Below are 26,563 nucleotides of genomic sequence, written 5' to 3' on the forward strand. Positions count from 1 at the left end.
AACGACTCTATGAGGTACATTTGATTACTTTCTCCCAAACCAAAGCAGACAAAACTGAAGGTCACGGGGAATGTCAGTCGCCCAAACATATATTTTAAAAGTGAGTACAACCAAGATTATACCAGCTCTGTCTGACTGCTAGACCCAAGCCCTGGAATACGGTTAACTCATTTGTAACTTGACAAGTTACAGTCACAAAACAGATGCAGCGACATGGACAAGAAGGTTAAAATGCTCATCCTTTATTAAGTCTGGTAATAAGGCACTCTCCAATCTTGAGTTAATTGAGATTTTTCTCCATGAACTATGTCAAATGCTAGTTCCACAGTAGAATCGGACAAACAATATGAGAGCAAATTTACCTCACCACCATGTGCAGCGGTGTTCGTTATCAGGACCAAAAGCAGAGTCACACTTCCCCCTGTGCTCATAATAAACATTCCTGGAATTACACTGTGTGGGGCTGTGAGGGGTGTGTGCTCTGCACATATGGTGTTCACGAAGGTGGAAGACTGGTAGCCACGAACAGGAAACTGCTTCCTGCTGAAGGCATAATACAAAACTATCATTCGTTAGGAGTTATGATGGTACCCAGATATTAAGTCTGAATGAAAGATACCATCGACTGTGACAAAAACTGAATTACCCTTTACATACAAATAAAAGAGAGAATTTATTTTCATTCTGAGTTTATTAACATTTCATCCAGTTGAACTGAAATAATACATTGATTCCAACACTGGCGAGACACTGTGCTAATACTGAAATAAAAACTGCCAGTCAGTAAACACGCACAATTGTAATTCTTTATAATGTTAATAGAAATATGAATAACTACCCTTATAAGCACTTCCTGTGGACTTTTCTCCAAAAATGGTATTTCTAAGAGATCGGCAAGACTGCCAATCTTGGTTCATTTGTTCCTTTTTATAAATCATGATTAAACAATACAGTTAATATTTCTATATAAAAGCAGCAAGAGTTGGAAGCTTCAATAAATAATGTTTAAAAAGACATATCTCCATATTCATTATCCCTTCCTCGTACATATAAAATTTCAATTAGTTCATCAATCTTCAAGCCAGTTGCTAATTAATTTCTCAGTGAAGGTAAAGATTCTAAGATGCAGCTACCAGTTAATGAGAGGGTGAGGTGGTAAGAATTCTGAGATTAGCTGGGGCAGGAGTGTGGTGGGGGGGCTCAAGTGCTTCATTTTCACATTAATAGCACCCTTTCAGCACCTCATGGAGATCTGACTTGAATTTCAGTCTCTTACCACTTTTTTAAAGAGAAGCATCTATGGCAACAAAATACATCCAAGGCAAGACTGTCATGGGGAAGCTATTTTGCCTCAAATGGTTTAAGACAGAAAATCTAAATGAGAAAATTCTGGTGGCACAAAGGAAGACTCAGAGTGGTCCCAAGCTTCAGATCCATTAATCCTTTCAGAGAAAAGAGAAACACGGACACAAGGCACACCATTTTTTCTTTATGAGGAAATTCAGTCTGGTCACATTATCTGGAAAAATCTGTCAAAACTAGCTACTACATTTTTTTTCACTTATAAGTCTCTGAATTAACAATTGAACTGAGTGGTCTTCACTCAACAGAACAATCACCTAGCATATACCTTGAACATCTTCGAATTTGAAACCATAATCTGTTACATTAAAAATATGTGAAGCTACTACAGACGATGTAAACAGTGGTCCATGGATTCCTTATTTTTAAACAGGGTGGAATGTAATACACAATATTCAAGTAAAATTCATCAGTCACTGATTCACGTACACATTATTTCCTTTTCTTTCTGAAAGCCAGAGATCTATTAGAATGATGAGAAAAGACAGGTAGCTGGCTGGAACTGTGCTCTCATTTCTAAAAAAATCAAACAAACCAGATTCGATCCAGTCATACGGCATTGGTACTGAATATTACTTCCAAAATTTGACATTTGTACATTTCAGTTATTTGATTATTTGATGTAAATAATTGAATATAAAGTCAACAAATGCAAGGTAAGATTAACTTCCTAAGAATGTAAAACAATAAGCTTAAAAGTCAACCAAAGAAATCTACCAGCAATATGAATGCATACAGTTGTTGACAGCAGGAATAGCTCATCACACCTGTCTATTATTATTGTGACTTTCAGGAAGTAGATGGAGGAGCTTTTATCTTATAAATTCAAAAGACTTATCATCTACTTTGGGTTGCCTACTGCCCAAAATGGAAGCAAATGTCCTTAATATTTACAATAATTTCTTATAGCTTAGCTTCAAGAGCTTTTGTGTTTTTCCCAATCATTGCTGAGTGATTCAAAACAAGAACAGGATAACAATCCAATATTTCATACAGATTTCCTTTTCACTCACTGATAATCAAGACATATTTATTGACTGTATACTAAACATCTACTTTATGCCTAGCAGTGCTTTTTAAAACTCTGGGTGAGGGCTGGTATATTATCTTTGAAAAACAATTACTATAAAAGCTATAGGAAGGGTATTTCTGTAAATCACATCGTGATTCAAATATAAGGGAGCCAAAACAGGTGTCGGGTGCCTGGCCCATAGCATACCAGGGGCTGTGCTGTAAGTAGCAGCTTGACTCTAAAAGGCTAATGTGGATCTTTAAAAGCTTTCTGTAACTGGGAGAACCCAGGTCGAACAGGCTTTTCCTCACCAGATTTGCAGTGGACATGATAAGCTGTAGAGTTTCTTCTGCTACTTTACAATCCTTTGTTAAAGTATACGCGTCGTAATTCAGGATAGGTCTCTTGGATCTTGGCTTGCAATTCAGCCTCCAAGCTCGTCACAGACATGGAACTGGGATAAGGGAGAAATGATAAGATTATTACATGGGCAGAGCAGGGAACTAGAATCTGGACACAGCAGAGAAGGGACTACCCCCCACCCACCTCCAATCATGACTGAGATTCTAAGACAGAGTCCTGTTTGAAAAATACTTTCTGTGCCTTCAAAATGAGTGCTCAGTTCCTTTTAGAAAATTCACTGTTGCTGATAATCAAAGAAATGTACCTTAAGAACTCAACAATTATTAAAAGCTTAAAAACTGTTCATCGCTGGGAAGAAGGCAAGCAAGGACACTCTCAGACCCTACTGGTGTTAGGAAATAATACTGCTGCTTCCTCAAGGAAAACAATATAAACATTCACCATTAACAAAAAAGACACATGTATTTAGCGGAATTTTTAACACTAAAAATGCACTTGCACTAATATGTTTTTCTCCATTGTATCATACAATGCTTACTGCAATATATGCTTATTGCAAACCTTTTAGAAAATACTAAACTGTACAAGAAAAATCCAATACTCCTAGTGATACAACACTGACAGATGACCTGTTATAGTCTTTGCTTTATGCATTTAAAAAAAGTACTTGTTATATATTTTTAAGCTTGCTTTTTTGTTATAGATACACACTTATATAAAAGTATGAAGAAATATTGTTTACTACCAGAAAACCTGGTAACATTTTCATATGTAATTAGTCTTTTAAAAAGAATTGGTCTGTAATATAGTTGAGATGTGAGAAAATATGAAGTTAAAAATAGGATACAGACTTATAAACATATGTAAAAAATAAAAGAAAAATTGTGAATATATAAAAAACAAGTATCGGGATGCCTGGATGGCTTAGTGGTTGAGCGTCTGCCTTCGGGCCAGGGTATGATCCTGGGGTCCTGGGATTGAGTCCCACATCGGGCTCCCTGCAAGGAGCCTGTTTCTCTTTCTCTGCCTGTGTCTCTGCTTCTCTGTGTGTTTCTCTCATGAATAAATAAATACAATTTTTTTAAAAAAGAAAAAAAAAGTATCACCATGGTTATGTTCTACATAGTGGGATGAAGGGTAGTATTAAAATAATGCCAAAGATAATGATGATGCTATGACACACTGATCGTTTCTTGGGCCAGATATTATGCATTTTCATCCTCATGAGAACCCTGAAAGTCAGCTATTATCCTAGTTTTATAGATAAGGAAACTGGAAGGACACCTGAGATTTGAAATCAAAAGCCATGCTTTCTCGACTCAAAAGCCATGCTTCTAAACAACACCTTATATTCCCTCTTGGTCCTATTTTTCCATTGATCTAGAAGTACTCATAATTACTAAATATATTATAAAGACCAACTCTGATTTTGGAATTACAGTTATTCAAACCTTCCTGGATGATGGAGAGACACTCTTTCTCTTTTTTTAAAATCTTCTGGGAGAGTTTCTTTAAAAACTGGAGTAATCTGTTTCCTGACAGTTGAGTAAACTCCACCTGTAAAACCACCTGGTTCTTGTGTTTGCTTTGTACAAATATGTTTATTTTTTAAAAATATTTTATTTATTTATTCATGAGAATACACAGAGGAGAGAGAAAGAGGGGCAGAGACACAGGCAGAGCGAGAAGCAGGCTCCATGGAGGAAGCCCGACGTGGGACTCGATCCCAGGTCTCCAGGATCACAACTTGGGCCAAAGGCAGCGCTAAACCACCGAGCCACCCGGGGTGCCCCAAATATAAGTTTAAATAATACTTCAACTTCCTTAATGATATGCCAATTCAGACTTTTTAATTTTTCAGCATTGTTAATATTTTTCCAGGAATTTGTCCATTTGGCTGTTTTTTTTTTTTTAAGATTTTATTTATTTATTCATGAGAGACACAGAGAGAGAGGCAGAGACACTGGCAGAGAGAGAAGCAGGCTCTTCCCAGGAGCCCAATGCGGGACTTGATTCCAGAACCCCAGGATCATGACCTGAGCCAAAGGCAGATGCTCAACCACTGAGCCACCCAGGTGCCCCCATTGCCTCTTTTCAAATCTACTGGAATAATGATGCTGATAATACTCACTTCTCTTTTTAACTCTGCTGTATCTGTAGTTACACCTTTTTTTCATTCATAATATTGTTTCTTTTGTTGTGACTGACATCACAAGATGATTCTGTTACTATTTGTTACTATTTTCAAAGAACCAACTTTTGACTTCCTGGATCTTCTATGTTTTCTTATTTCTGGTCTTATGTCCTTCCTTTCTCTTTCTCTGCAATTTATTCTTTTTGTTACTTTTTGACCTTAAGTCGGACATTTAGTGCACTGATTTTCAGCCATTCTTCCTTTCTAATATTTAAAGCTATAAATGTCTCTCAAAGCAACACTTTTGCTGATTCCCACAAATTCTGTTAAGGAGAATTTTTTATTATTTCCCATGTGTGCAGGAGAATGGAGGATTGTGGCATATTTGTACAACGGACTATTATACAGCAGTAAACAGTGAATGAACCTAGCTTGCATACAGTAACATGGATGAATCTTAGCTACGTGATATTGAATAAAAAAGAACGAGTAGAAGAAGATTATATATGGTAGGACCCCACTGCCTAAAAAGTTCCCAAGGAGGCAAAACTAAACTACATGAGAAATAAATATATATATGTAACATATATAACATATATATATATACAATATATATATGGGACCCCTGGGTGGCTCAGTGGTTAAGCACCTGCCTTCAACTCAGGGCATGATCCTGGAGTTCCGGGATCAAGTCCTGCATCGGGCTTCCTGCGTGGAGCCTGCTTCTCCCTCTGCCTATGTCTCTGCTTCTCTTTCTCTGTCTCTCATGAATAAATAAATACAATCTTTAAATAAATAAATAAATAAATAAATAAATAAATAAATAAATAAATAAAATTTTAAATGAAATTGTACGATAAATATAAAACTCAGCATAATGGTTAAATCTGCAGGAGGGAGGGGTATGGGCTGGGTAGAACCTACAAAAACATAGAATTTTTATTCATGAATGGGCAGTGGGTTCATGGATGTTCATGGTATCATTAAAGTAAACAAAGTAGGGTCATTCTTGGACCAAAAAGGACAGCGTGTAATGAACCAAGGATTAAGAGTAATTCTATTTGATGCAACTGATGAATAAGAAACAAAAAGAAAAATAAACATATGTATAAGCAAGAAATCAGGAATAAACTTCACTTAAACCGAGGCCTATGTAGGAAGCTCCTTTATGGATTTTCAAATCCTTTAATCTCAAAATTATAACAGCTATATTTATTAAGGGCTTACCTTGTATTAGGTGTTCTCAACATTTCACATACACTTTTTCTAAGTCACTGAGTAAAAGGTCAACTATTGGATACTGTTATATACTAGAGAAATAAGTTTTTCTTATGTTAAGGCCTGAGATTATGGGGTTTGAACAAGTAAATAAGTATAATTCCTCCTTTTTGGATTTGAGGAAACATGTCTGTATTGGGTTTAGAGAATAGGTTGCAAAGGCCCTGCCCCCTCCCAGAGGGGTATGGCTTTAGGCAGCAAGGGGATCCAAGGCTTCCTCTTCTTGAGATTCAATGCCCTATTTAAGACCAGTAGGAGTCAAAGACTGAAGTGAAAGAGCAGATAAAAAAAAAAAAAAAAAGAGCAGATAAAAGGTGGAGTTCTCTGTCAGGTGGAGCGGACCTAATAAAGTTAGTTCCAACACACTTCATTGTCCGTTGAAACCCTAGGCCTTACGGACCATATGTTTGGGGCCTGTTGGCACATGGGGGTGTGACCAAGGCAGGACCCTGGGAACCCTTCAACAAAAGCAAAACAAAATGCTGCTCTTGGTGCTTTCATGTCAGATCAGGAAGAGGGTGGAGACCCAGAATTATCCTATGCTGATTTAATGCCCATCGATCCCATTCTTCCATCAAAAGCGGGATTTAAGGGTGGCTTATGATAGAAATACACAGTAAGGATTGGCAGGCAAAAAACTATATAGGAAGAAGGACAGCAAATAAACCAAGCACTGAGAGTAAGTGTATAACTACTATCCCTGGGGCGGATCTTAAATTCTGATATTTCTGTGTTACAAGCTGCATTTGCCAATGGATTGGATGACAACAGGTCATTTCAAATTTTTTATAAAAGTGAATCTGTGCCAGAGTTAACCTGACTCTTCCAAAAGAATAAAACATTTTCAAATGTCATGGTGGAGCTGGATAAAGAGAGTTTTGAAATTAAACAGATGTGTGTTTGATTTTTCCACCTCCATCTCTTGGCTTCATTCATCTTTTTGAATCTTGACTTCCCTACAAATGAAACAGTAACAGCACCTGCATCTTCAACTGGTTTTTAGGATGAAGAAACCTGGTGATCATTCCAAAGAACAGCAAGTACATACCTTTTCTGAGGAAACAAAGCACAACAGAGAGGTGTAGCAAATACCAAACTGGAAAAAAGAAAAGAAAAGAGCAAATCAGAGCCTTTTGAAATGGAGGACTTTCAGATTCCTTTTTTACTTTTCTAACAATCCCCTTTCTTTTAAGCATTTTATTTCCTTATAAAAAATGTCCTGTTTGTATACTTTTATTACCAAGGACTGTCAAAGTAATTTTTAAAAAGGTTTTTCTTTACCTCTATCTAATTGTTGGAACCATACGTTCCAGATGTTCTGGGATAGTCTCACATTCAAAACCCTATCCACCCGTTCCTTCACCTTTCATATGCTGTTTATTTACCTTTAAAAAAAGAAATTAATTATATAAAAGTAATCCCACTTACCAAAAGCCAACTAATCCAACTTGAATAGGTGCGCTCATCCATGGGAACCTCTGTATTGAGAAATATATCATTTTGATTATTTTTTATACAGGCTCTTAAAGATCATTTCTTTTACTGTTTAATAGGAAGGAAATTCTCATGTTACAAGATCCAGATTAGTGAAATTTGGGGGTCACACTGCAACAAGCATGTTAGTCCTGACTCCTATAGCCTCCTTGATCTGTCAACGAATGCACATGCAAAGATCAAGTGGCTTCTCAGTTTTTGTCTCTTACACATACTGTCTGGAGATGCAGGGCTCTAAACAGGTAGAGAAATCATTACCATTTAGTTGTAACTCACCTCCTGGCTGAGGAGGCAGTATAGCTCGGTGCCAGGGCTTGAAGACAGACAAACCTGAACTCAACTTTCTGCCCTGCCATCTCATTCCAGACTGTGGGGACAGAGGCAGGTAGAGCTCAACCTCTCCAAGCTTTGGTTTCCTTATCTGAAAAACGAGGATCCCAGCAGTTGCCTAAAGTGTGTGGGACATATGCCAGGTAACATTCGTAAAGCACCTAGGACGTTGCCAGAAGCGTAGCAGAAACCCAGCAAAAACATTTCCCTCCTCCTCTGCAGCTTCCCTTTCTTGGTTTTAGTTGCTATCAATATGGCTAAAACTATTGCTGGCACAGAAAAATGTTGCCTGTCACTTTTTTTAAAAATGGAAATGAAAGAGTTGATTGGTCTTTTGGAGAATAAGCATTGTTAGATTTTTAGTTTTCAAAAAGGAGTGGTACCAAAACATGCAATATGGAGAATGTTGGGATAGATGGTTCTAGAAACAAGGCCCCTGAAACAGTGGTATCTGAGTTATGAACTGGTTGTTATGAAATCAGCCAACTTAGTGCAGAGTCAACTCAAGCTGTTAAAATATCATGATCCCAAAGAAGCTTGCATGAGAGGCGTACCCTGGTCCCTGAGAAGACTCCTCTGGCGAAAAGGTACGTCACACAGGTTAACATGAGGGGAGAGAGGCATATACTAGAGAGGAAGGGAGAAACATCATCAAGAGGGGACAGACCCACCCCTCAAAGGACAGCAAGAAAAAATCATATTGTATTTTGGCCAACTGGCTTCACGTGATGATGGTGGATTTTCATAAGGAGATGTAAATCTTTGTCCTGGCACCTCTCCGACATGTGACATCTGCCGTGGATGATGGGAAAGCCAACTAAGTACTGAAGGAGATTTTGTAGAGGATGAACTTGAGCCCCTGAGGGTAGCCTTCTTATTTCAAGTGGACTCTTGTCTAAAGCAAACAGGGTTCACCTGTTATCCCAGGGAACAGCTGCAAGTAATCTCAAAGAAGGATGTGTACAAGAGAAAACGAGGCCAATAGTTTCGATGGAAAGGCTCTCAGTAACAACAAGGATCCTAGAGAATTCTGACTTAATGTAAGCTGGACGTCATCCCATCTCCCGACTCCTCTCCGGCACCCCATCCACTTAATTCATCCCTACTTCTTAAATACCACTTAGCCTGAGACTCAGTGAGTGAGCTGTGGTTGTCTGATCTTCCCCTACATACTCACAAACTTAGAATTGTGCAAACAGAGGAAATTGTAAATAAAAGTTCCAATGAATTAAAGACAGTAATCTAAGTTAAAAAGATCTAAATTTAATGAGGTAAAAGCTCAAAAAGTTTACTATGACTAAAGTCTTCCTTTTGCCATGATTTTTTTCTAATAACTTTACTGACAGTAAACTGCACACATATTTGATGTGTACAGCGTGAGTTTTTATATATGTATTCAGCTGTGAAGCCATCTCCATGGTCCATGATCAAGGTAAGAACTTATCTGTCACTCTTAATTCTTTCCTTGTTCCTTGTGCTCTTGGCAATTCTGCTCTTTCCTAAATCCTACCCCCCAGGAATGGGGCCCTGGCAATCTCTGCTCTCCTGTTTGCCACTATATAACAGGCTATATTTTTCTAGCATTTTATGTATGGTATCTATTCTTTTGTATAATCATTTTGATATTCATTTGGGTTGTTGCATGTATCAACAGCTCACTACCTTCCCTTGCTGAACGAAGTAGTCTGTTGCATGGGCACAGTGCAATTTGATAATCTATCCTCTGGCTGATGAACATCTGGATTGTTGCCAGAGTCTGGCTATTGCAAATAAAGCTGCTGTGAACCCTTCGTTTTTTATGGACATACACTTTCATTTCTCCTAGGTAAACAGCTAGGAGTAAAATGACTCGATCAGATGGTAAGTGTCTGTTACACTTTTTAAGAAGCTACCAAACTATCTTCCAAAGTTGTACCACTTTTCATTCCTACCAGCAGGATATGAGAGTTTCAGTTCTCCATATCCTCACCAACACATGCTACGGTCAGTCCTTTTGATTTTAGCCATTCCTATAGGTGTTTAGTGGTAGCTCATGTAGTTTTAAGGTGAATTTCCCCAGCAAATAAAGATACTGAGCATTTTTCCATGTGTTTATTTGATATAGATACGTATTTGGTAAAATATCCATTCTGCCTATTTTTTAAGCTGGCTTGTTTTCTTAAATGAGTGTTGAGAGTTCTTTATATCTTCTGGGTATAAATCCTTTATCAAATACAAGCTTTGTATAGATTTTTTCTCACTCTTTTTGTCTCTTCATCATCATGGTTTTCAAAAAACAGAATTTTACCATTTTGATGAAGTCCAACTTATTGAGTTTTCTTTTATGGACTGCCTTTGCTGTTATGTCTAAGAAATCTTGGCCTCTTTTTTAAAAAAATATTCTACTTAAATTCAATTTGCCAACATAGAGTATAACACCCAGTGCTCATCCCATCAAGTGCCCTCCTTAGTACCTGTCACCCAGTGACCTCATCCCCTCCACCCACCTCCCCTTCAGTAACCAGTTGTTTGCTTCCCAGAGTTAGGAGTCTCTCATGGTTTGTCTTCCTGCCTAATGTTTCCCCACTCAGTTTCCCTCCTTACCCTTATAGTCCCTTTTACTATTTCTTATATTCCACATATGAGTGCAACCATATGATGACTATCTTTCTCCAGCTGACTTTTTTCACTCAGCATAATACCCTCCAGTTCCATCCACATTGAAGCAAATGGTGGATATTCATCCTTTCTGATGTTGGCCTAACTCTTGATCTCAGAAATGATCTATTATATTTTTTTTTTTTAAAGATTTTATTTATTTATTCATGATAGTCACAGAGAGAGAGAGAGAGGCTCAGAGACACAGGCAGAGGGAGAAGCAGGCTCCGTGCACCGGGAGCCCGACGTGGGATTCGATCCCGGGTCTCCAGGATCGCGCCCTGGGCCAAAGGCAGGCGCCAAACCGCTGCGCCACCCAGGGATCCCGATCTATTATATTTTTTACCAGAAGTTTCATAGTTGTATATTTTTATATTTAGAGTCTAGGAATCATGGTGAATTAACTTTTATATATGGCATAGTCAATTCCCTATACACGGCCCACATGCCAGGCAACTGGCCTGCTGTGTGTCCCAGGCCATGTAAGCCATGCTGTGTGTCCTCTCTGAGCTTCTGCAAAGCATGTACCCTTGACCTGTCCTCTTCAAGTCTCTGCCACCCCCTGTAGTTGAGGGAGACACCTCTTCTATTCCCTTTGTGCTGCAATCACCAAGTATTAGAACCACTGCCCTGTGCCTCTTCCCATCACTGTGCTATCAGGTCCCCGTGAGCAGGGCTCAAGCCCTATTTCTACGACTCAAGCACCTAGCACATTGCTTGGCACATAACAGGCACTCAGCGAAAGACAGCTGAGTAAATAAATGAGTGAATGGACAAATAAATGCTGCACTCACATTTAACTAATGGAAAGCCCTGAAAATCTACTGAGTAGACAGAGCAGTCCACCTTTATTAAAGGGAATATGGAAGTAGAAGAACTTAAGGAATGAGGAACTATCATCTGACCCAAACCATATTAACTTTACTTATTCCCAGTGAAAGTGCCAACAAGGTGAAGAGGCCACAGGAGTTATTCTTCAAGAACACCATTCTTTGAAGTGCCAAATTTTAGGCAGTGAGCTTTTTAGTTCATTGCAAAGATTTCTGTGAGTCACCTGCCCACCGCTGAGGCTTTTTTCCAGCACTCCACTTGGGAAAAGATAAGGCACAGGGGGAGGGATGAGTCATCCTGAATGCTCCCCAAGCTTACTGTTAAAAAAGCCAAGAATATTCAAATTGTTTCATGTTTGCAGAGGAGTTTGGTCACGTCCAAGGTAAAAGCCAGATAAGTACATCCTTACGGAGGCGCACATCTAGCCGCTGAGCTGTGGGACAACCAGGGGGCCAAGTGAGGCCAACACCACCCACGTGGACATTATGAGCTGCCGGAAAAATGATCCCTGGAGCTTCTGTCAAAGGCACACGGTAAAGCCTGCCTTTCAAGATGCATGTGAAAGTGCTCTGAAGATGGAAATGTATGGATATTAACATAAGCCACCTCTACCTGTGTCTTAGTAACAGCTATGCTAACAGTTCAGTCCTATTATGGAATTCTCTCCAAGGGCAAAATGCAGTATTTCAGGCAATGAAAGGCAGTACTGTAAGGCAATGCTGCACTTGGGAGTGGTATGTGTGTACAAATAGCTCAACATTTAGCCATTACTTTTTCAAAGCAACATTCTCCACTGAGGTATAAAGCAGCACAGCTACAACCGAACCCCCTGCAACTAGCGGGACACTGGGACTGATTCATGAGCTACTCTGACCACCGCTCTGGCCTTGGCCACAGGGGTTCTGAGGCTGGCAGCCTCCTCTCCCAGCTTTGGGGGAGGCTCTTCACTGGAGGAGAGTGGGGCAGGTGGAGCACTTCTTCGTGAAGGACCGATGAGGTGGCACGCCTCCAAGTTACTACTGAAGTATCAAGCAGTATCAAGCAAAGCCAAAAACTGCAAACAGATGAGGAAGGAAAACAATCTAAATTCATTTATTAATGTGAAAAAGCCCACAACAGAGTGGCAATGGGTGGCTCACTGCTTGTATCATTTGCTGGCTCCTTCACACAGGAAATGCTATTAGACTGCATCTCCAAGCAATTTCTATCTGTCACAGCAAGAAAATGATGCGGGATGCCCAACTAGGTCTTCTGTCCAGTGTTGTCACTCGGAGGTCAGAGTAACCAGAGCAACTTTTCCAACAATGCTGAGACCCCAGGAGCACCAAGGTATGACTACATTAGGAGAATAATAATGTACCAAACGTCATTTTGTGTTTTCCCCAGTGACCTAACTTTTCAGCATTAATAGAGCTTCAAATGCAGACTTTCTTCTAGAATGGAATCCAGCCATGATCAGGACACATATTAGCAGCTAGAGTGTGCTCAGTGCCCAAAGGCCAGAGCCAGAGTCTGTAGAATAAAGTGCCATCCACAGGGGCAGGTGGCAAGATTCTGAGCTCCAGAGCCAGGTTGCAGAGATCCTTCTGCTAAAGAGGTGTTGGGTGACATTTGAAAGGCAGAGAGAAGAGAGCAGGAAGGCTTCAGCAGTGGGGATGCTACCACTGGAAGTGGCCTCCCATCTGCTTTCACAGATACCTGCAGATTCACAACAATCATAACCCTGTAACACTACTGGTGAAAGAGCCGCATTTTATTACTCCTTTCTTGCAAAAGCTGTCACTTATTACGTCAGACAATTACGTCAGGTGACAATTTCCAAGCCTCATAACTGACCTAGACAGCTAGTCTTGCTTTAAAAACCTGAGTTTTTGCTTTAATTCAGCAGGAGGGAGGGGGGTTAGTTTTATTGTGGTCCTCCACTGCTCCTGAGGTTGGCGTGCCACTACCTTAGGAGCTAACCAACCAGGTAAGTCAAAAGATTGCCTGGGTCAACACATGTTCTTGCCGAGCTACTATAAGCCTAGCACCTTCCTGATCAAGAGCCAATAGAGGAGAATACAGGGCATCAAAAGTCAATGTCTGCAAAGTTATGGATGTACTAGATGGACCACTTACTACTGGCATCCTGGAGAGTGATGCTGACAAATCCCATTTCAATTAATTTGATTGTATTTTTTTCTTCAAAGCCTGAATCACTTCCTCTAAGTGGAGCAGGGATGGATAGAGGACAGAAGATGAATTTTTTTCAGATTATCTGAAAACCACTCAGACGTCAAAGCTGATGAATTCCAAATGTGTGTATAATTTGGTAGTTTTAGGATACAGTCACTGTTCAAGTACATAAACTAATCCATTAGCATCTTTTAAGAGTCAATCTTTTCTAAGCTTTGCACCAGAGAGAGATATGGGCAACTTTTTCATTAATTCTCAAAATAAGAGCTTAGTCAAGTAGGTAAAATGTTGGGGGAGTCCACAGTGACATTCTGGTCTATATCAATAGCTTTACTGCATATATATTTGTGCACATACATACATATAACCATTTTGTATTGGGGGACAGATCAGTCCCTATAGAGTCACTATGACACTCAATTGCACAATTCACACTGATGTCTATGATTGCTAGAGGAGGATGCACTCAGGGAAGAGAACTCTTCCATGTGCCCAAAGCTCCCAAGAAAGATTATGAGAAAAGGTGCTAGAGAGAGGGTCCCCTTTTGCTAACATGCGGTTGGTGCATTGACAGGTAACAACTTGGATACATGGATCAAATGAGGCACTCAGCATTACTGGTTCCTCATAGCAAACTTTCTGGCTTACTTATCTAAGAACATAATTATATTGAAAGTGGTTATGAAGTGTTCCCTTAGTGCCGACTGTAGCTTTCCTTCTGGGGCCCAGGGGGAGTATATGGGTCAGTGAACATACCTGTTGCACATTTAGAATACTCCTAATGAATGAAATCATTCAGGAAGTGTTTGGCCTGTGAACTATGTCCTTTTTCGAAGCTTTATAGTGTCCACTCAGTGTCACAGCTTTATAGTGTCCCCTCAGTGTCACAGTTCTGTTTCTAAGACCCGAAACAATTCACCTCAAGAGAGCTATGGTCCTCCCCACAACACACCTGCTCCTCCAGCAAAGAGGATGGCTCCTTTCTCCTATCAGATCTAACAATGCCGCTTTCCAACCACATGAGCCAAGTGAGTCACCCTATTCTACTGTATCCCACTTGTTAAAGAATTGGAAAATATAAGGGATGCATGAACACTATTGCTTTAAGCTGTGGAAGCTACAAAAGCAATGCCAAGCATTGAGGGTCCTTGGTGAGTTTCATCCTGTAGTACTTTCAGAACTTGGAAGGAGGTGGCTGATAGATCAATGAATTACTAGACATGATCACCAAACAAAAATACACTGGAAATATATACAGGGTTCTACAAAGCTACCACTCCAAACTCTCTTTCCATTTCTAATAGTATCTACAATGACTTATAAACACATCATTCCAAATTCACACTATCTCTTCATTATCACCTAACTAGGTACCTAGGTGATGACTAAGATAAGTGTGTAACTGAGTATAACCCCTCAAGAGGAGTGGGCAGCTGCTTTCATTTATGAAAGCTTTTTCAAATTTCTGGGATCAGAAGTAAAATGTTCCTGGAAACATCTTTTTATTTACGTGGGTGCCCAAGTGCCAATGGCCTTCAAATTCTTTATTCACTGGGTAGGAAATATTCTGTATAGTGTGAAGTCTGAAAAGGAACTGAAAGGATTGAGACAAAGATTAATAGAAGCAGGGCTTACCTTTAGGAAGGCTTTCTTCTCCAAAGTGTTCATGATAAATGGAGGGATGGCTGTAAGTAAAGATAGATCTGCTTAAGTCTTTAATATTTATTTTCAGCTCACGTCTTTTTCAACAGTTTTATAAAAGACTCACGTCACTTTTGGGCTATTTTCACACTGGCTGAGTGAAATTATTTGCAATAATAAGTCTTTAAAATACTTGAGTATTTAAAAAAAATTGGGACGCCTGGGTGGTTCAGTAGTGGAGCTTCTGCCTTCACCTCAGGGAGTGATCCCAGAGTCCCAGGATCGAGTCCCATATCGGGCTTCCCTGCATGGAGCCTGCTTCTCCTGTCTCTGCCTCTCTCTGTGTCTCTCATGAATAAGTAAATAAAATCTTTAAAAAAATTAAAAACAATGTAATGCTCTTTACCAGCCAGAAAATTTTATAATCTTGTAGAGGACTTTACATTTAACTTTAAATATGCAACAGTACAAACATCAGGAACTTCTCCCTCCTGTACTAATAAAACAAATGCAACCTCCCCCAGGCATCCATCCCACGTGGCATTCCATATAAAGATTCTGCCTTAAAAAAAAGAAAAAAGATTTCTGCCTTGAGTGATCCTAGAAAAGTTATCTAACTTCTCTGAGCCTGAGTTTTCTGTTTTCCTCATCTATAAAATGGGGAGAATTCTATTACACTGGCTGTGATGGTTAGAGACAGTAACGCACTTTGGGTACTGGTAATTCATTTATTATTTACTCACAATTTCTATCAGACTGTCACAGCAACCACTTCAATATGGCAACTACCTCCATAGATTTTATTGGGACCCAAAAGTTGTGTTTCTTCTCCAGGGACTAAATTATGTTTAAAATAACCAAGACTCGAGATGCCTGGGTCAGTCAGTGGTTGACCATCTGCCTTGGGCCCAGGTCATGATCCTGGAATCCTGGGATCAAGCCCCACATCGGGCTCCCTGCATGGAGCCTGCTTCTCCCTCTGCCTGTGTCTCTGCCCCTCTCTCTCTCTCTGTGTCTCTCATGAATAAATAAATAAAATTGTAAAAAGATAAATAAAATAAAAAAAATTTTAAATAAAATAACCAAGCCTCTAGAAATAGATCCATTGGGCTGGCTGAACTCCAAAGGGGAACCTTATCTTTCAAAATGGGAAAGAACAAAACCAAAACCAAAAGCAAATGCAGGGTAGAAGCTGGAGTTGCAAGCTTGATTTAGGAGGATCTGGAAATCTAGGCTCAGCAGGCATGCTGGGGCAGGCGCTGCAGCTCCTCATAGGTTAGCAACCGTGTGCTGGTGCCAGACTCAGGGGACCTGGTCTGTTTCACGACTGTGGCTCCCACAGGGCACCCACCCCCCCATAGTGCACACTGCTGTCTCATGAGGGTGCCAAAGGGGTTCCTTTGTTCCATCAATTAATGGTGGCTCAACCAGATCCCAATTATCTGTGATTGTAACTGATGCCATTATACAGTTCCTTGAAGTTTTCCTTCAGGCTCTTTCCTTCAACTTTGGTCCACTGATGAGATTCATAATGACAAAAGGAACTCAAAGACAAGAAGAGATACTAGCAGGACAACCTGATGGCAACTGAATTAAGTATGCATCCTGTGAGAGCTTGGTTAATAGCCAGGTGCTTTTTGTATTTAGATGATAAAATCAATCATATTAATTTCAATCTTTTTCTGGAAAGAGCATTAGACTTCCAAGGCCCTCTGGTTTCTGGGTAAGTCTGAGAATCTTTTCTTAGCCGTTGGTCTGAGGGTACCTGTGGGAAGCCCTAGGAGTGGGCTCAGAATCTTAGAGGAACTATATACAGTGTAGATTTTGGCTGTGGATTATGCTGACTCCAAGCTCTACTGACAAAACTGAGTAGAAACTTGGCATACATCTTAATAGCTGCTCTAACCAACCCAACCTGGTTTGTATTCTAAGAGTTTCTCATCAATACAAATAAATCTTCAGTAAAAATTATTCTGATTCAAGAACTTTTAGAAGTTTCTTACGATTTACAAAAATCAAATTCTTTGCCTTCAAGTTCTCCTGACCCATACTGTCACTACCCTGATCCACACCAGCTCTATCACTGGCCTGCTATAGTGAGCCAGGTTCCTGGCCAGTCTCCAACCATCACGACTGGCCCTCTTCACTCTGCTCCTGACACAGCACCCAATGTCAGGCAGCTAAAGCCTACGAATTACACCACTCCCCTGCTTAAACTGCTTTGTGGCTTCCTGCCCCTCAGACTACAGCCAGGGCTCGCTGACAGAGAGTTACTAACCCATGCCCGGGGCTGCCATGAGAATCCTGGAGATGACTACTTGTGTGATGGCTTGTTTTGCAGCATTGGCCGACTCGCCCAAGCGGTTCCCATTCTCATCTGTGACAGGAATGCCAATTTTGAGTTCCCTGCCGAGTAAAACACATGCAAAGAAGTTCACAGATGCCTTCATGAAATGGTTGGAAAAGCACTGGGTCATGGAAAATCAAGTCCTTACTTAGTCCTAATACCCACTCAATGGGTACATTTTTAGCACTAATAGGTCTATTTTTTTTTTAAGATTTTATTTATTTATTCATGAGAGAAAGAGAGAGAGAGGCAGAGACACAGGCAGAGGGAAAAGAGGGAGCCCGACGCGGGACTTGATCCCGGGTCTCCAGGATCAGGCCCTTGACTGAAGGCGGCGCTAAACCACTGAGCCACTGGGGCTGCCCTAATAGGTCTATTTTTAATACCATGAACAAGTCTAATCCTTATGTGATAGGCATAAAAGTAAAATAACACAGGGCACCTGGGTGGCTCAGTCGGTTGAGCATCCAACTCTTGATTTTAGTTCAAGTCATGATTTCAGGGTTGTGGGATCAAGCCTGGTGTCAGGCTCCACTCAGCAAGGAGTCTGCTTGAGATTCTCTCCCTCTCACTCTGCCCCTTCCCCTGCACGTGCATTCTAATAAATAAATAAATAAATAAATAAATAAATAAATAAAATCTTAAAAAAAAAAAAGTAAAATAACACTAGTAAACTCCATTTAAAAAAATGTTACTTTTTAAAAATTTATTTATTTTTAAAAAGGTGTTACATTTTTAATAACAATATAACTTAAAGGGTGAATATGCTAACTTAAAGATAAGGCTAATTTTTATGCTCATGTGCAAATCTGAACTTTCCAAATGAGAGATAAATATAAATATATGGCATTATTAAGTAAACTAACTATCCTGACATAGGAATCACTAATATATGGCACTACTAGATATTTAATTCTAGTTACTAACACTAAAATTATAGCTCCTATTGCTACCCTATTTTTCATTATGCTTTTTCTTATTCTTCTCATTTAATTTTTGCCAGTTCTATAGAATACTTCCAAAAATATGGATTAATATTACTTTAAACCCAATAGGACAGTTCTAGGGTGGGAAGGGGAGAACCTATTTTAGGAAATAAACTTTCTGTGTATAGACCTTCTTTGCCTAGCTCTAGAACAGCTACATGTTAGTTTGAGATATATGTTTTAAACTTTTTATTACACAGAAGCAGGGAGTCTTCTAACCACCCTCCCTACACTCATCAGCCTACTTCAATAATTTGCAACTGATGGCTAAGCTTGTTTCACAAATGGACCCATCCCTGTGCCCATGACACATTACTCTGAAGCAACCCCAGGTCCCATATAATTCCATCTGTAAAAATTAAAACAAATTGTTAAAAGTTTCAACAAAACTTATTACAACACTCTCTTGTCAAGCACCAGTCTTTTCTAAGACTACATATGAACCTTACCTTTGCCTCATTAAGGGGATATTAATGCAATTAGCAGCAGCTACTGCAGCGAAGGGAACAAACCGTCCTATGAGAGGTGAGACATGCTGCAGAAAGAAAAATCCCAAAAGCATTATCTTACTTTTGCCCGTATGACCAAATGCAAAATACTTATTTCTTCTTGAAATCTGCTAAAAACAGTCTTCTTTATACAGAAGCTCAGGCCAGGAGTACTTTGAAAATTTGTTTCCGGTGGTGTTTGTCTATTTCCAGTATGGGCAACTGGGATAAGGCACACTTCCAAGACACTGGCCAGATTGGCCTGCCTAATGGACTAGGGTCTTGAGTTCAGGTGCTGGCAACTGCTCTTCTCCAGAGGTGCGGGTGCTGGCACACTCATCGGCACACAGCCTCTAGTGGGCATTTAGGGTCAGGGAACACTGAGCATGTGGGACCCAGTACCAAGGATGGAGCAGGGGCTTGGCAGACATCGCCAGTGACAGCCCGCCCTTCCCCAGTTCATTGGAAGGCCCAATTGAGATACATAGGTGAAGATAATGATGGTAATAAGAAAGTCCCAGGACTTGAACTATTTTGGGAAATAATCGAGAGACTTGGAGCCAGGCAGGTGAGGACAAATTAAGAAGTCTTACTAGGGAAATAAAAATCCAAGTACCTTGGTTAATGCATTGAGGCCTAGAGCTGTTGCTACGGCACCAGTTGTCGCGGAAACATAAGCTGTTCCCAATTCACTGAAAAGAAAGAGCAGTGCGTGAAAAACAAGTTGCACATCAAGAAACCCGGGTTTGACATTTTTTGGAAGAAACGAGGGGGAAAGTGAAAGAGCATGATTATGAAGGAAGATCCCACAAAACAACACTCATGATCACTTCACAAACAGACACATATAGTAGGGAAGCAAGCAGACCCTGGAAGAGTGGCATTTTTTGCAGACAAGCCCACCACCACCTACGGCAAGCGGCCCTAGGGAACGGGCCCTGGGGGCGGATAGAGGGGGCTGCGAGCGAGCAGGAAAAAGCATCTTGGCCTAAGTGTGGGCAGCATCTGCTTAAATAAAAAGTACTTCTCAAAATTATAAATATACAAACTGGAAGTAAAAGTACAATGCTGTTCTTAAAATTATAAGTTATGGTATAGAAGTACTAAAAGTCCCATCTTCAACAGGCAGTTAGGCACTGCTCTTCCCTTCTATTCTATTTTAAAGTAACTTTTAGGGGCACCTGGGTGGCTCAGTCAGTTAAGTGTCTGACTCTTGGGGCACCTGGGTGGCTCTTGGCTTGGCCTTTGGCTCAAGTTGAGATTCTGGAGTCCTAGGATCGAGTCCCTCAATGGGCTCCCTGAGGGGAATCTGCTTCTTCCTCTCCCTGTGTCTCTGTCTTTCTCTCGGTGTCTCTCATAAATAAATAAATCAAATCTTAAAACTTTTGGTTTCGGCTCAGGTCATGATCTCAGTGTTGTAAGATCGAACCCCATGCTGGGCTCCCTGCTGGGCATGGAGCCTACTTAAGATTGTCTAACCTTCTCCCTCTGTCCACACCTCGCCCCCTTGTATGCTGTGTAAGAAAAATATATAAATAAAATAAGTTTTAATTCAAGGGGTTGCAAGAAATGAAGGTTTGATAAACACTGCCAATGGCAGATTTCCATAGCCTTTGTTTCATATGGTGACAAGGGAAGACAATGGACTGCCCAAAGCCATTTAAAGGTGACAAATAAAGAAAACACTTTTGAAGTATTCTCCAAATTGAGCTAAAAGTTTTGGTTCACTAATCACTTAAGCCTGTTCAAACAGTTTTTTACAGGAGGTAACATTTTAAACTTATTCACCTTCTGTTTGGCTCTATACTTGGCTTATGTAAAGACAAATCTCCTTGGTTTCTGCAAAAATCACACTATGAACGCCGCTACTTTTGATGCTGTTATCTGGCCACAGGCTCAGGGTAGATGAGGGCACAGCTTATCATTTGCCACAGGTGGGTCCTGAACTCCCAGAAATGTGTTCTGCAGGGGGAACCTGAGGATGTGGGAGACAAATCTGCCTAACAGCATGAGTTATGTCTGAGAAGGCAGGCTGAGAACAATCATCTTGATAAGAAGGGAGGAGAGGAAACATTACTGTACAATATGCCCCATGATATTCCGAACAAATCAACAGCTTATATACCGCTGAACCAAATGTACCCTGAGAAACAGAGAACCATTAACTGGTCTAGTCTTACTTTACAGTGAGGGGAGCGTCTCCACTTCTGTTGGTGTAATTGACCACGGCATTGAAGGACTGGTTGATCCACTGCCAAAACAGCACCGCCGGCGTGGTCCTAAAACAGAGTGATCCATCACATACCGGCCATCGCCTGTGATCTAGCCGCTGTGCAGGACAGAAAATGTGAACACCAGTAACCACAGAGGAGATGGACTGCCGAGGGAGTACGCTAGGTCAAAGACCCTGCGTTCTGCGTCGAAGGCTTTGGACCTGTGTGGTGGGGCAGGTGTCCATCCTCTGATTCTCAGTATCCTCCTTCTTTAGATAGGGTTAACACTAACCTCAAAAGGTTTACAGTGAGGATCAAGTTACCATCCTTAAATTTGATCTTAACTCTGTAGAGAGCCTGGCATACAGTAGGCACTCAACAAATGTCAGGTGCCTTCTCTTGGGGAAAAAGCAAGCCATCTGTAGGTGAAGTAGCCCTGATCCCTCCTAATGGCACATGCAAGCCTAAATGTCTGTCTATGGCCACACCTACACTTATATTTGTATCTTATGAATGGATTAAAAAGAGAATTTGCTTAGCGACTTTTTAATTTTCTTTCTCCATCTCATTTTCTTTTGGATGTAAGAGTTAGGGAAAAATTCAGTCTCCTTTTGAATAACAAAGAGAATTTAGCACAGGGAAAAGTTAAAAAAAAACCCTAGAGTTGTGACATTTATATAAAATGGAACTCAATGTGAAATGACATTCATTTCAATAAAACTATTTACATACACAAATGTACTTTAAGCTTCTGTACTATAAAATGAATTGCTGTTATTACACTTAATAACTTACCTATAAAATGTCATCATACAACCTGTGATGGTCATGTTCATTGGAACCTGAGCTGACATTCTTCCTATCAAAATCATCTTTTCACCTGTGTCGGGATGAAAAGCTGAATCATAGATGTACTTTGCTCTCCATAATTCATTTTCTGTAAGACCTGGAGGAATAATTCCTTGCCTAGGGAAATAAGAAATAGCAAGAGAACCATTCATTTCAAATATCTCACCAGTGCTCTAGAGACGTATAGCTAGAAAGTTTTTAAGTTTACCCTTACCTAAAACAACTATGCCTGCAGTGAAATTTTAGTAGCACAAAAGATAGTAACACAAAACATTTCAAACCCATGTATCTCAAATTTTGTAATTTTGAAAAACAAAACTTATCTTGTATCTTGAAGTGTTCAACTTTGAAATATTCTTTGTTTTAAATGATATATTTAAAAATATTTTTTGAACTTTGCAAACCTTGTAATATTTTCAACCAATTAGATAGATAATTGTGTTAGGCAATTAAGAACATGAATTCATTTTTATACCTACAGTTTGAAATCCTAATTAGAAAGGCTCATTATTTTATCTTGTTATCAAAGAAACACATGTTCATTGCTAAAAATTTAGAAAATATAGACACTCTTAGTGCAATTAAAACCATTTAAGCCTTTGATTACTCATTTGTACTTATACTGTTTTGTGAAGACAGTGCCACTGTCTCGTAGGATCTGTATAAGCCACTTAGGATCTCTATAAATCCCATACCATCGCTTTATGACCTTTCTAAAATGAATAGTATTTTTTAAACACTTTTCTGTTTCTTCAGATCTTCTTCTATATCATCTATACTGGGTTGATCAGTATCCCCCCAAATTCATATCTACCCAGAACCTCAGACTGTGACCTTATTTGGAATCAGGGTCTTTGTGGAAGTAATAGTTTAAAAGTAACACATCATCCTTTTAAATGCTCCAGTTCCCACGGTACGATTATAAGATAGTAGATTATCCCAATCCCTATTGGTGGGCACTTTAATTGCTTCTAATCTTTTCCGTTTGTAAAGGATGAGGAAGTCAATCTCCTTATTAATAAATTTTGCCCCACATCCAAGGTTAATCAGAAAGAAATGAGTACACTAGCTGAGACAAAAGTGTAAAATACTGAGGCTGTGAATACGCCTTTTGTCCTTTTTCTGTACTCGAGTATGTCTATTGATCGTCAGCGGCGGCAGCATCCTCACTGTTTAAGCGGCTCACATGTGAACTTGACTCACTGTGGGTAATCTTGTTAGCTGTGTAATCTGCTCCCCTGAACATTTTTATCTTATGTAGTCAGGTAGGAACAAATAAAGTCTCTGCCTAGAAAGTTCTGACCTGCTTCAGGGTTATACAAATATTCACCTCTGTCTTGCACTTTTGTTACCAGTTTTTTTTTTTAACTGTCTCTGAAGTTCTTAATTTATTTGGAATTTATGTGAAGATATGAACATGTGAAACTTGCTTAACTTGCCTTTCCCATTAGCTGCTCTGCCATCCTAACACCCAAGATTTAAATGCTATAGTCATCATCAGTTGAGATTCTCTGAATGCTGGGCTTGGTTTTGGGGCTTTCTATAGTTTCCACTATTTTCACCTTATGGGGCCCGTGCCCACCCTCTGACAGTCCATTCTGTGCCCAGTAGAACAGCAGTCTCTCCCGCCAGGACGACTCCTTTCCTCTTTCAAAAGTGCCTGAGTTATGCTCATTAATTTTCTGGACAATGCTCAGAATTCTTCTGTCAATTTTACAGGTGAGCACAATTGTATTTGGACTGAAACTGTATTGATTTGGAGAGAGCTGACACCTCTACTGTATTAAGACTTTCTATCCAGACTTACTGCATGTTTCTCCAGTTACCAAAGGCTTCTTTTAATGACCCCTCCCCCCCAGCAGTCTTGGAACTGCTTCACACTTCCGGGTAAGTGTATTCCCAGATGTTTTATATATAGGTATATATATATTTTTAATCTTATGAATGAAATCTGAAAAATATTGTCTGATTATTGCTGTTGTATAAGAAACTGTATAGCCCACTTGTATTCTCTTATTTGTTCTACTGCTTTCTTTAGTTGTTGGTGAGAATACCATCATTTGCGAAAAAAAAGAGAGAGGAAAAAAAGAAATTGTTTCTTGTTTTTAAGATCTCCTTTCCCTCCTATTTAAGCAATCTCTATCCCCAATGTGCGGCTCAAATTTAGGACCACACCGGTAAGTCGGCCAGGTGCCCTTATTTCTTTATGCTTTACTGAACTGATGAGGGCTACCAGAACAATGTTATACAATAGTGAAGATAGAGGCATTCTGACTTGCTCCTGACTTTAAGAGAATGCCTTGTAATACAAGATTTTTAGGAGTGTATTCTCTTAGATGTTATTAGCTGTTACGGGAAAGAAAACAGTCCCATGTTCAAGTTTGGGAAAACAGACTGGCAGCTTTCTTTACTCTGAATACTTCCTGGAATCTTTCAAAAGTCAACAGGATGTGACATCCTTAAGAATGGGATGTAGGGGTGTCTGGCTGGCTCAGTGAGGCATGCAACTCTTGATGTTGGGGTTGTAAGTTCCAGCCCTGTGTTGGGTGTGGAGATTACTTAGAAATAAAAATTAAAAATAAATAAATAAAAAATAAATAAAAATAAAAATTTAAGGAAAAAAAAAAGATGGGATATAAATCTTTCGAAATTTGACTCTGGAAGACTCTTTTTCTTTTCTTTCTTTTTTTCTTTCTTTTTCTATTTGTCCTTCTGCCTTTCTTTCTTTCCTTCTCTCTCTCTTTTCTGGGGGGAGGGGGGGAATATTCCACAGGATTGCTTTTCTGCAGAACTGTCTGGAAAGTTCAGCCCTACTGTTTCATTATTTAGTGTGATGCTGGCTGCTAATGTGGGATGTGTATTCTTCATCATATGTAAGAAATACTGTACATTATTCCTCATTGATTATTTTCTGAGAAAAACATGGATAATTTTACCTTCTTTCGGGCATCTATCAAGATGCTTTCCTGCTTTGATGTGTAATTACATTAATAGATGTCCTAAAATAAATCACCTTTGTATTCCTGGACAAATCCGACTTGTTCATAGTTTAATGAAACAGATTTAACATGCTAGTATTTTATTTTGGATTTTTACATTATTTGCAAGATGGGCCACTGCATTCTTTTAGTGTGCTTCTGTCATTTACAGGATCAGTGTTACAAATGAATTGGGAAGCATAGCCTTTTTTTGAAAAATTAAATCAATTTTATTGAGGAATAATTTAAATGCAACAAAAGTCACCCATCTTAAGTGTATGATTTAATGAGTTTTAGAAAGTGTGCAGTGATGTAGCCACTGTTGTCTGTCTCTAGCGCCCAGCTCCACCTCTAGCGCCGCTCCCTCCTCTTGCTCTTACAGCGTCAGCTTCTCTGCAATGTTTGTATGTCATCTTTTCAACGACTCCAGCTTTTTTCCTTTCCACCTCTCCTTTTTATGGCTTTTTTTTTTTTATGGTGAAAAAAATTTATATTTAGATTTATAGCCGGCTGGACTCAGTTTAGATGATCCCAATTTTGTTGGCAACATCCAAAGCATCATAGTCAGGAGCCAGTCGAACATATGCTTTCTTCTCTCCATCAGGCCTGATCAAGGTGTTGACCTTGGCCACATCAATGTCATAGAGCTTCTTCACAGCCTGTTTGATCTGGTGCTTATTGGCCTTGACATCCACAATGAACACAGGTGTGTTGTTGTCTTCTATTTTCTTCATGGCTGACTCAGTAGTTAAGGGGAACTTGATGATGGCATAGTGATCAAGCTTGTTTCTCCTGGGGGCGCTCTTTCGAGGATATTTGGGCTGCCTTCGGAGACGCAGGGTCTTGGGTCGTCGGAATGTAGGTGACGTGCGGATCTTCTTTTTTTTGTGACTGTGCACGCCTTTCAGCACCGCTTTCTTAGCTTTCAAAGCCTTTGCTTTGGCTTCGGCTTTGGGAGGGGCAGGGGCTTCCTTCTTCGCCTTCGGCGCCATCTTCGTGAAAGGGATCCTTTTTATGGCTTTTGTTCCAGATTCACAGAGCATCTGCTTTCCTGAACTCCTGACATGTGCTTCTGCTTGTGTTTTGCCTTGTTCTTCAGTATTCTCACACGAGGTTCCGAGGGGTTCTGTTGTCTGGCTATTCTCTCTTGATGCACTGGCATGTGCTAAGATTGGGCCAGTCTCAGTGTTTGGCGACAAACTTTACAGACTGCCCTTGGGTCCTTCCCTAACCACTCATGTGTCCATCAAATACCCACCTTGTGTGCCCTGCTCACGACATGTTCAGGTGTGTAGCACCACTGTTCTAATTCCCAGCTTCTGACTGACTCTCCCTTAGAGCAGGAGTGTGTAAACTACTGTCGTGGCCTGTCTGCCTCACTAGCTAAGAGTAGCTTTTAATTTTTTAAAAGGATATTAAAAAAATAAAATAAGAAAAACAGTGAA

The 26,563-nt window shown here is 39.9% G+C and overlaps 1 protein-coding gene across 7 annotated transcripts in view; it reads right to left on the reverse strand.

The window, feature by feature from the left end:
- Positions 1–226: 226 nt before the first annotated feature.
- SFXN1 (sideroflexin 1) overlaps positions 227–26,563 on the reverse strand; it is a 40,776-nt gene continuing 14,439 nt past the window's right edge. For 2 of the 7 annotated variants that reach the window (XM_077895490.1, XM_077895491.1), the window contains exons 3-9: positions 22,087–22,257; positions 21,259–21,357; positions 19,695–19,770; positions 19,040–19,125; positions 17,536–17,663; positions 15,252–15,301; positions 7,834–8,064 (exon numbers count right to left, since the gene is read on the reverse strand). In XM_077895490.1, the coding sequence (XP_077751616.1) occupies positions 7,849–8,064; positions 15,252–15,301; positions 17,536–17,663; positions 19,040–19,125; positions 19,695–19,770; positions 21,259–21,357; positions 22,087–22,257 (826 nt within the window). In that variant the 3' untranslated portion in view covers positions 7,834–7,848. Of the gene's footprint in view, positions 2,829–7,197; positions 7,246–7,577; positions 7,628–7,833; positions 8,065–8,527; positions 8,601–15,251; positions 15,302–17,535; positions 17,664–19,039; positions 19,126–19,694; positions 19,771–21,258; positions 21,358–22,086; positions 22,258–26,563 lie in introns of those variants that run through there. The other 5 variants (XR_013378085.1, XM_077895494.1, XM_077895492.1 and 2 more) reach the window with 5 other exon arrangements.

The sequence above is a fragment of the Canis aureus genome, chromosome 4, assembly GCF_053574225.1.
Source record: "Canis aureus isolate CA01 chromosome 4, VMU_Caureus_v.1.0, whole genome shotgun sequence".
NCBI classification, from domain to species: Eukaryota; Metazoa; Chordata; class Mammalia; order Carnivora; family Canidae; genus Canis; species Canis aureus.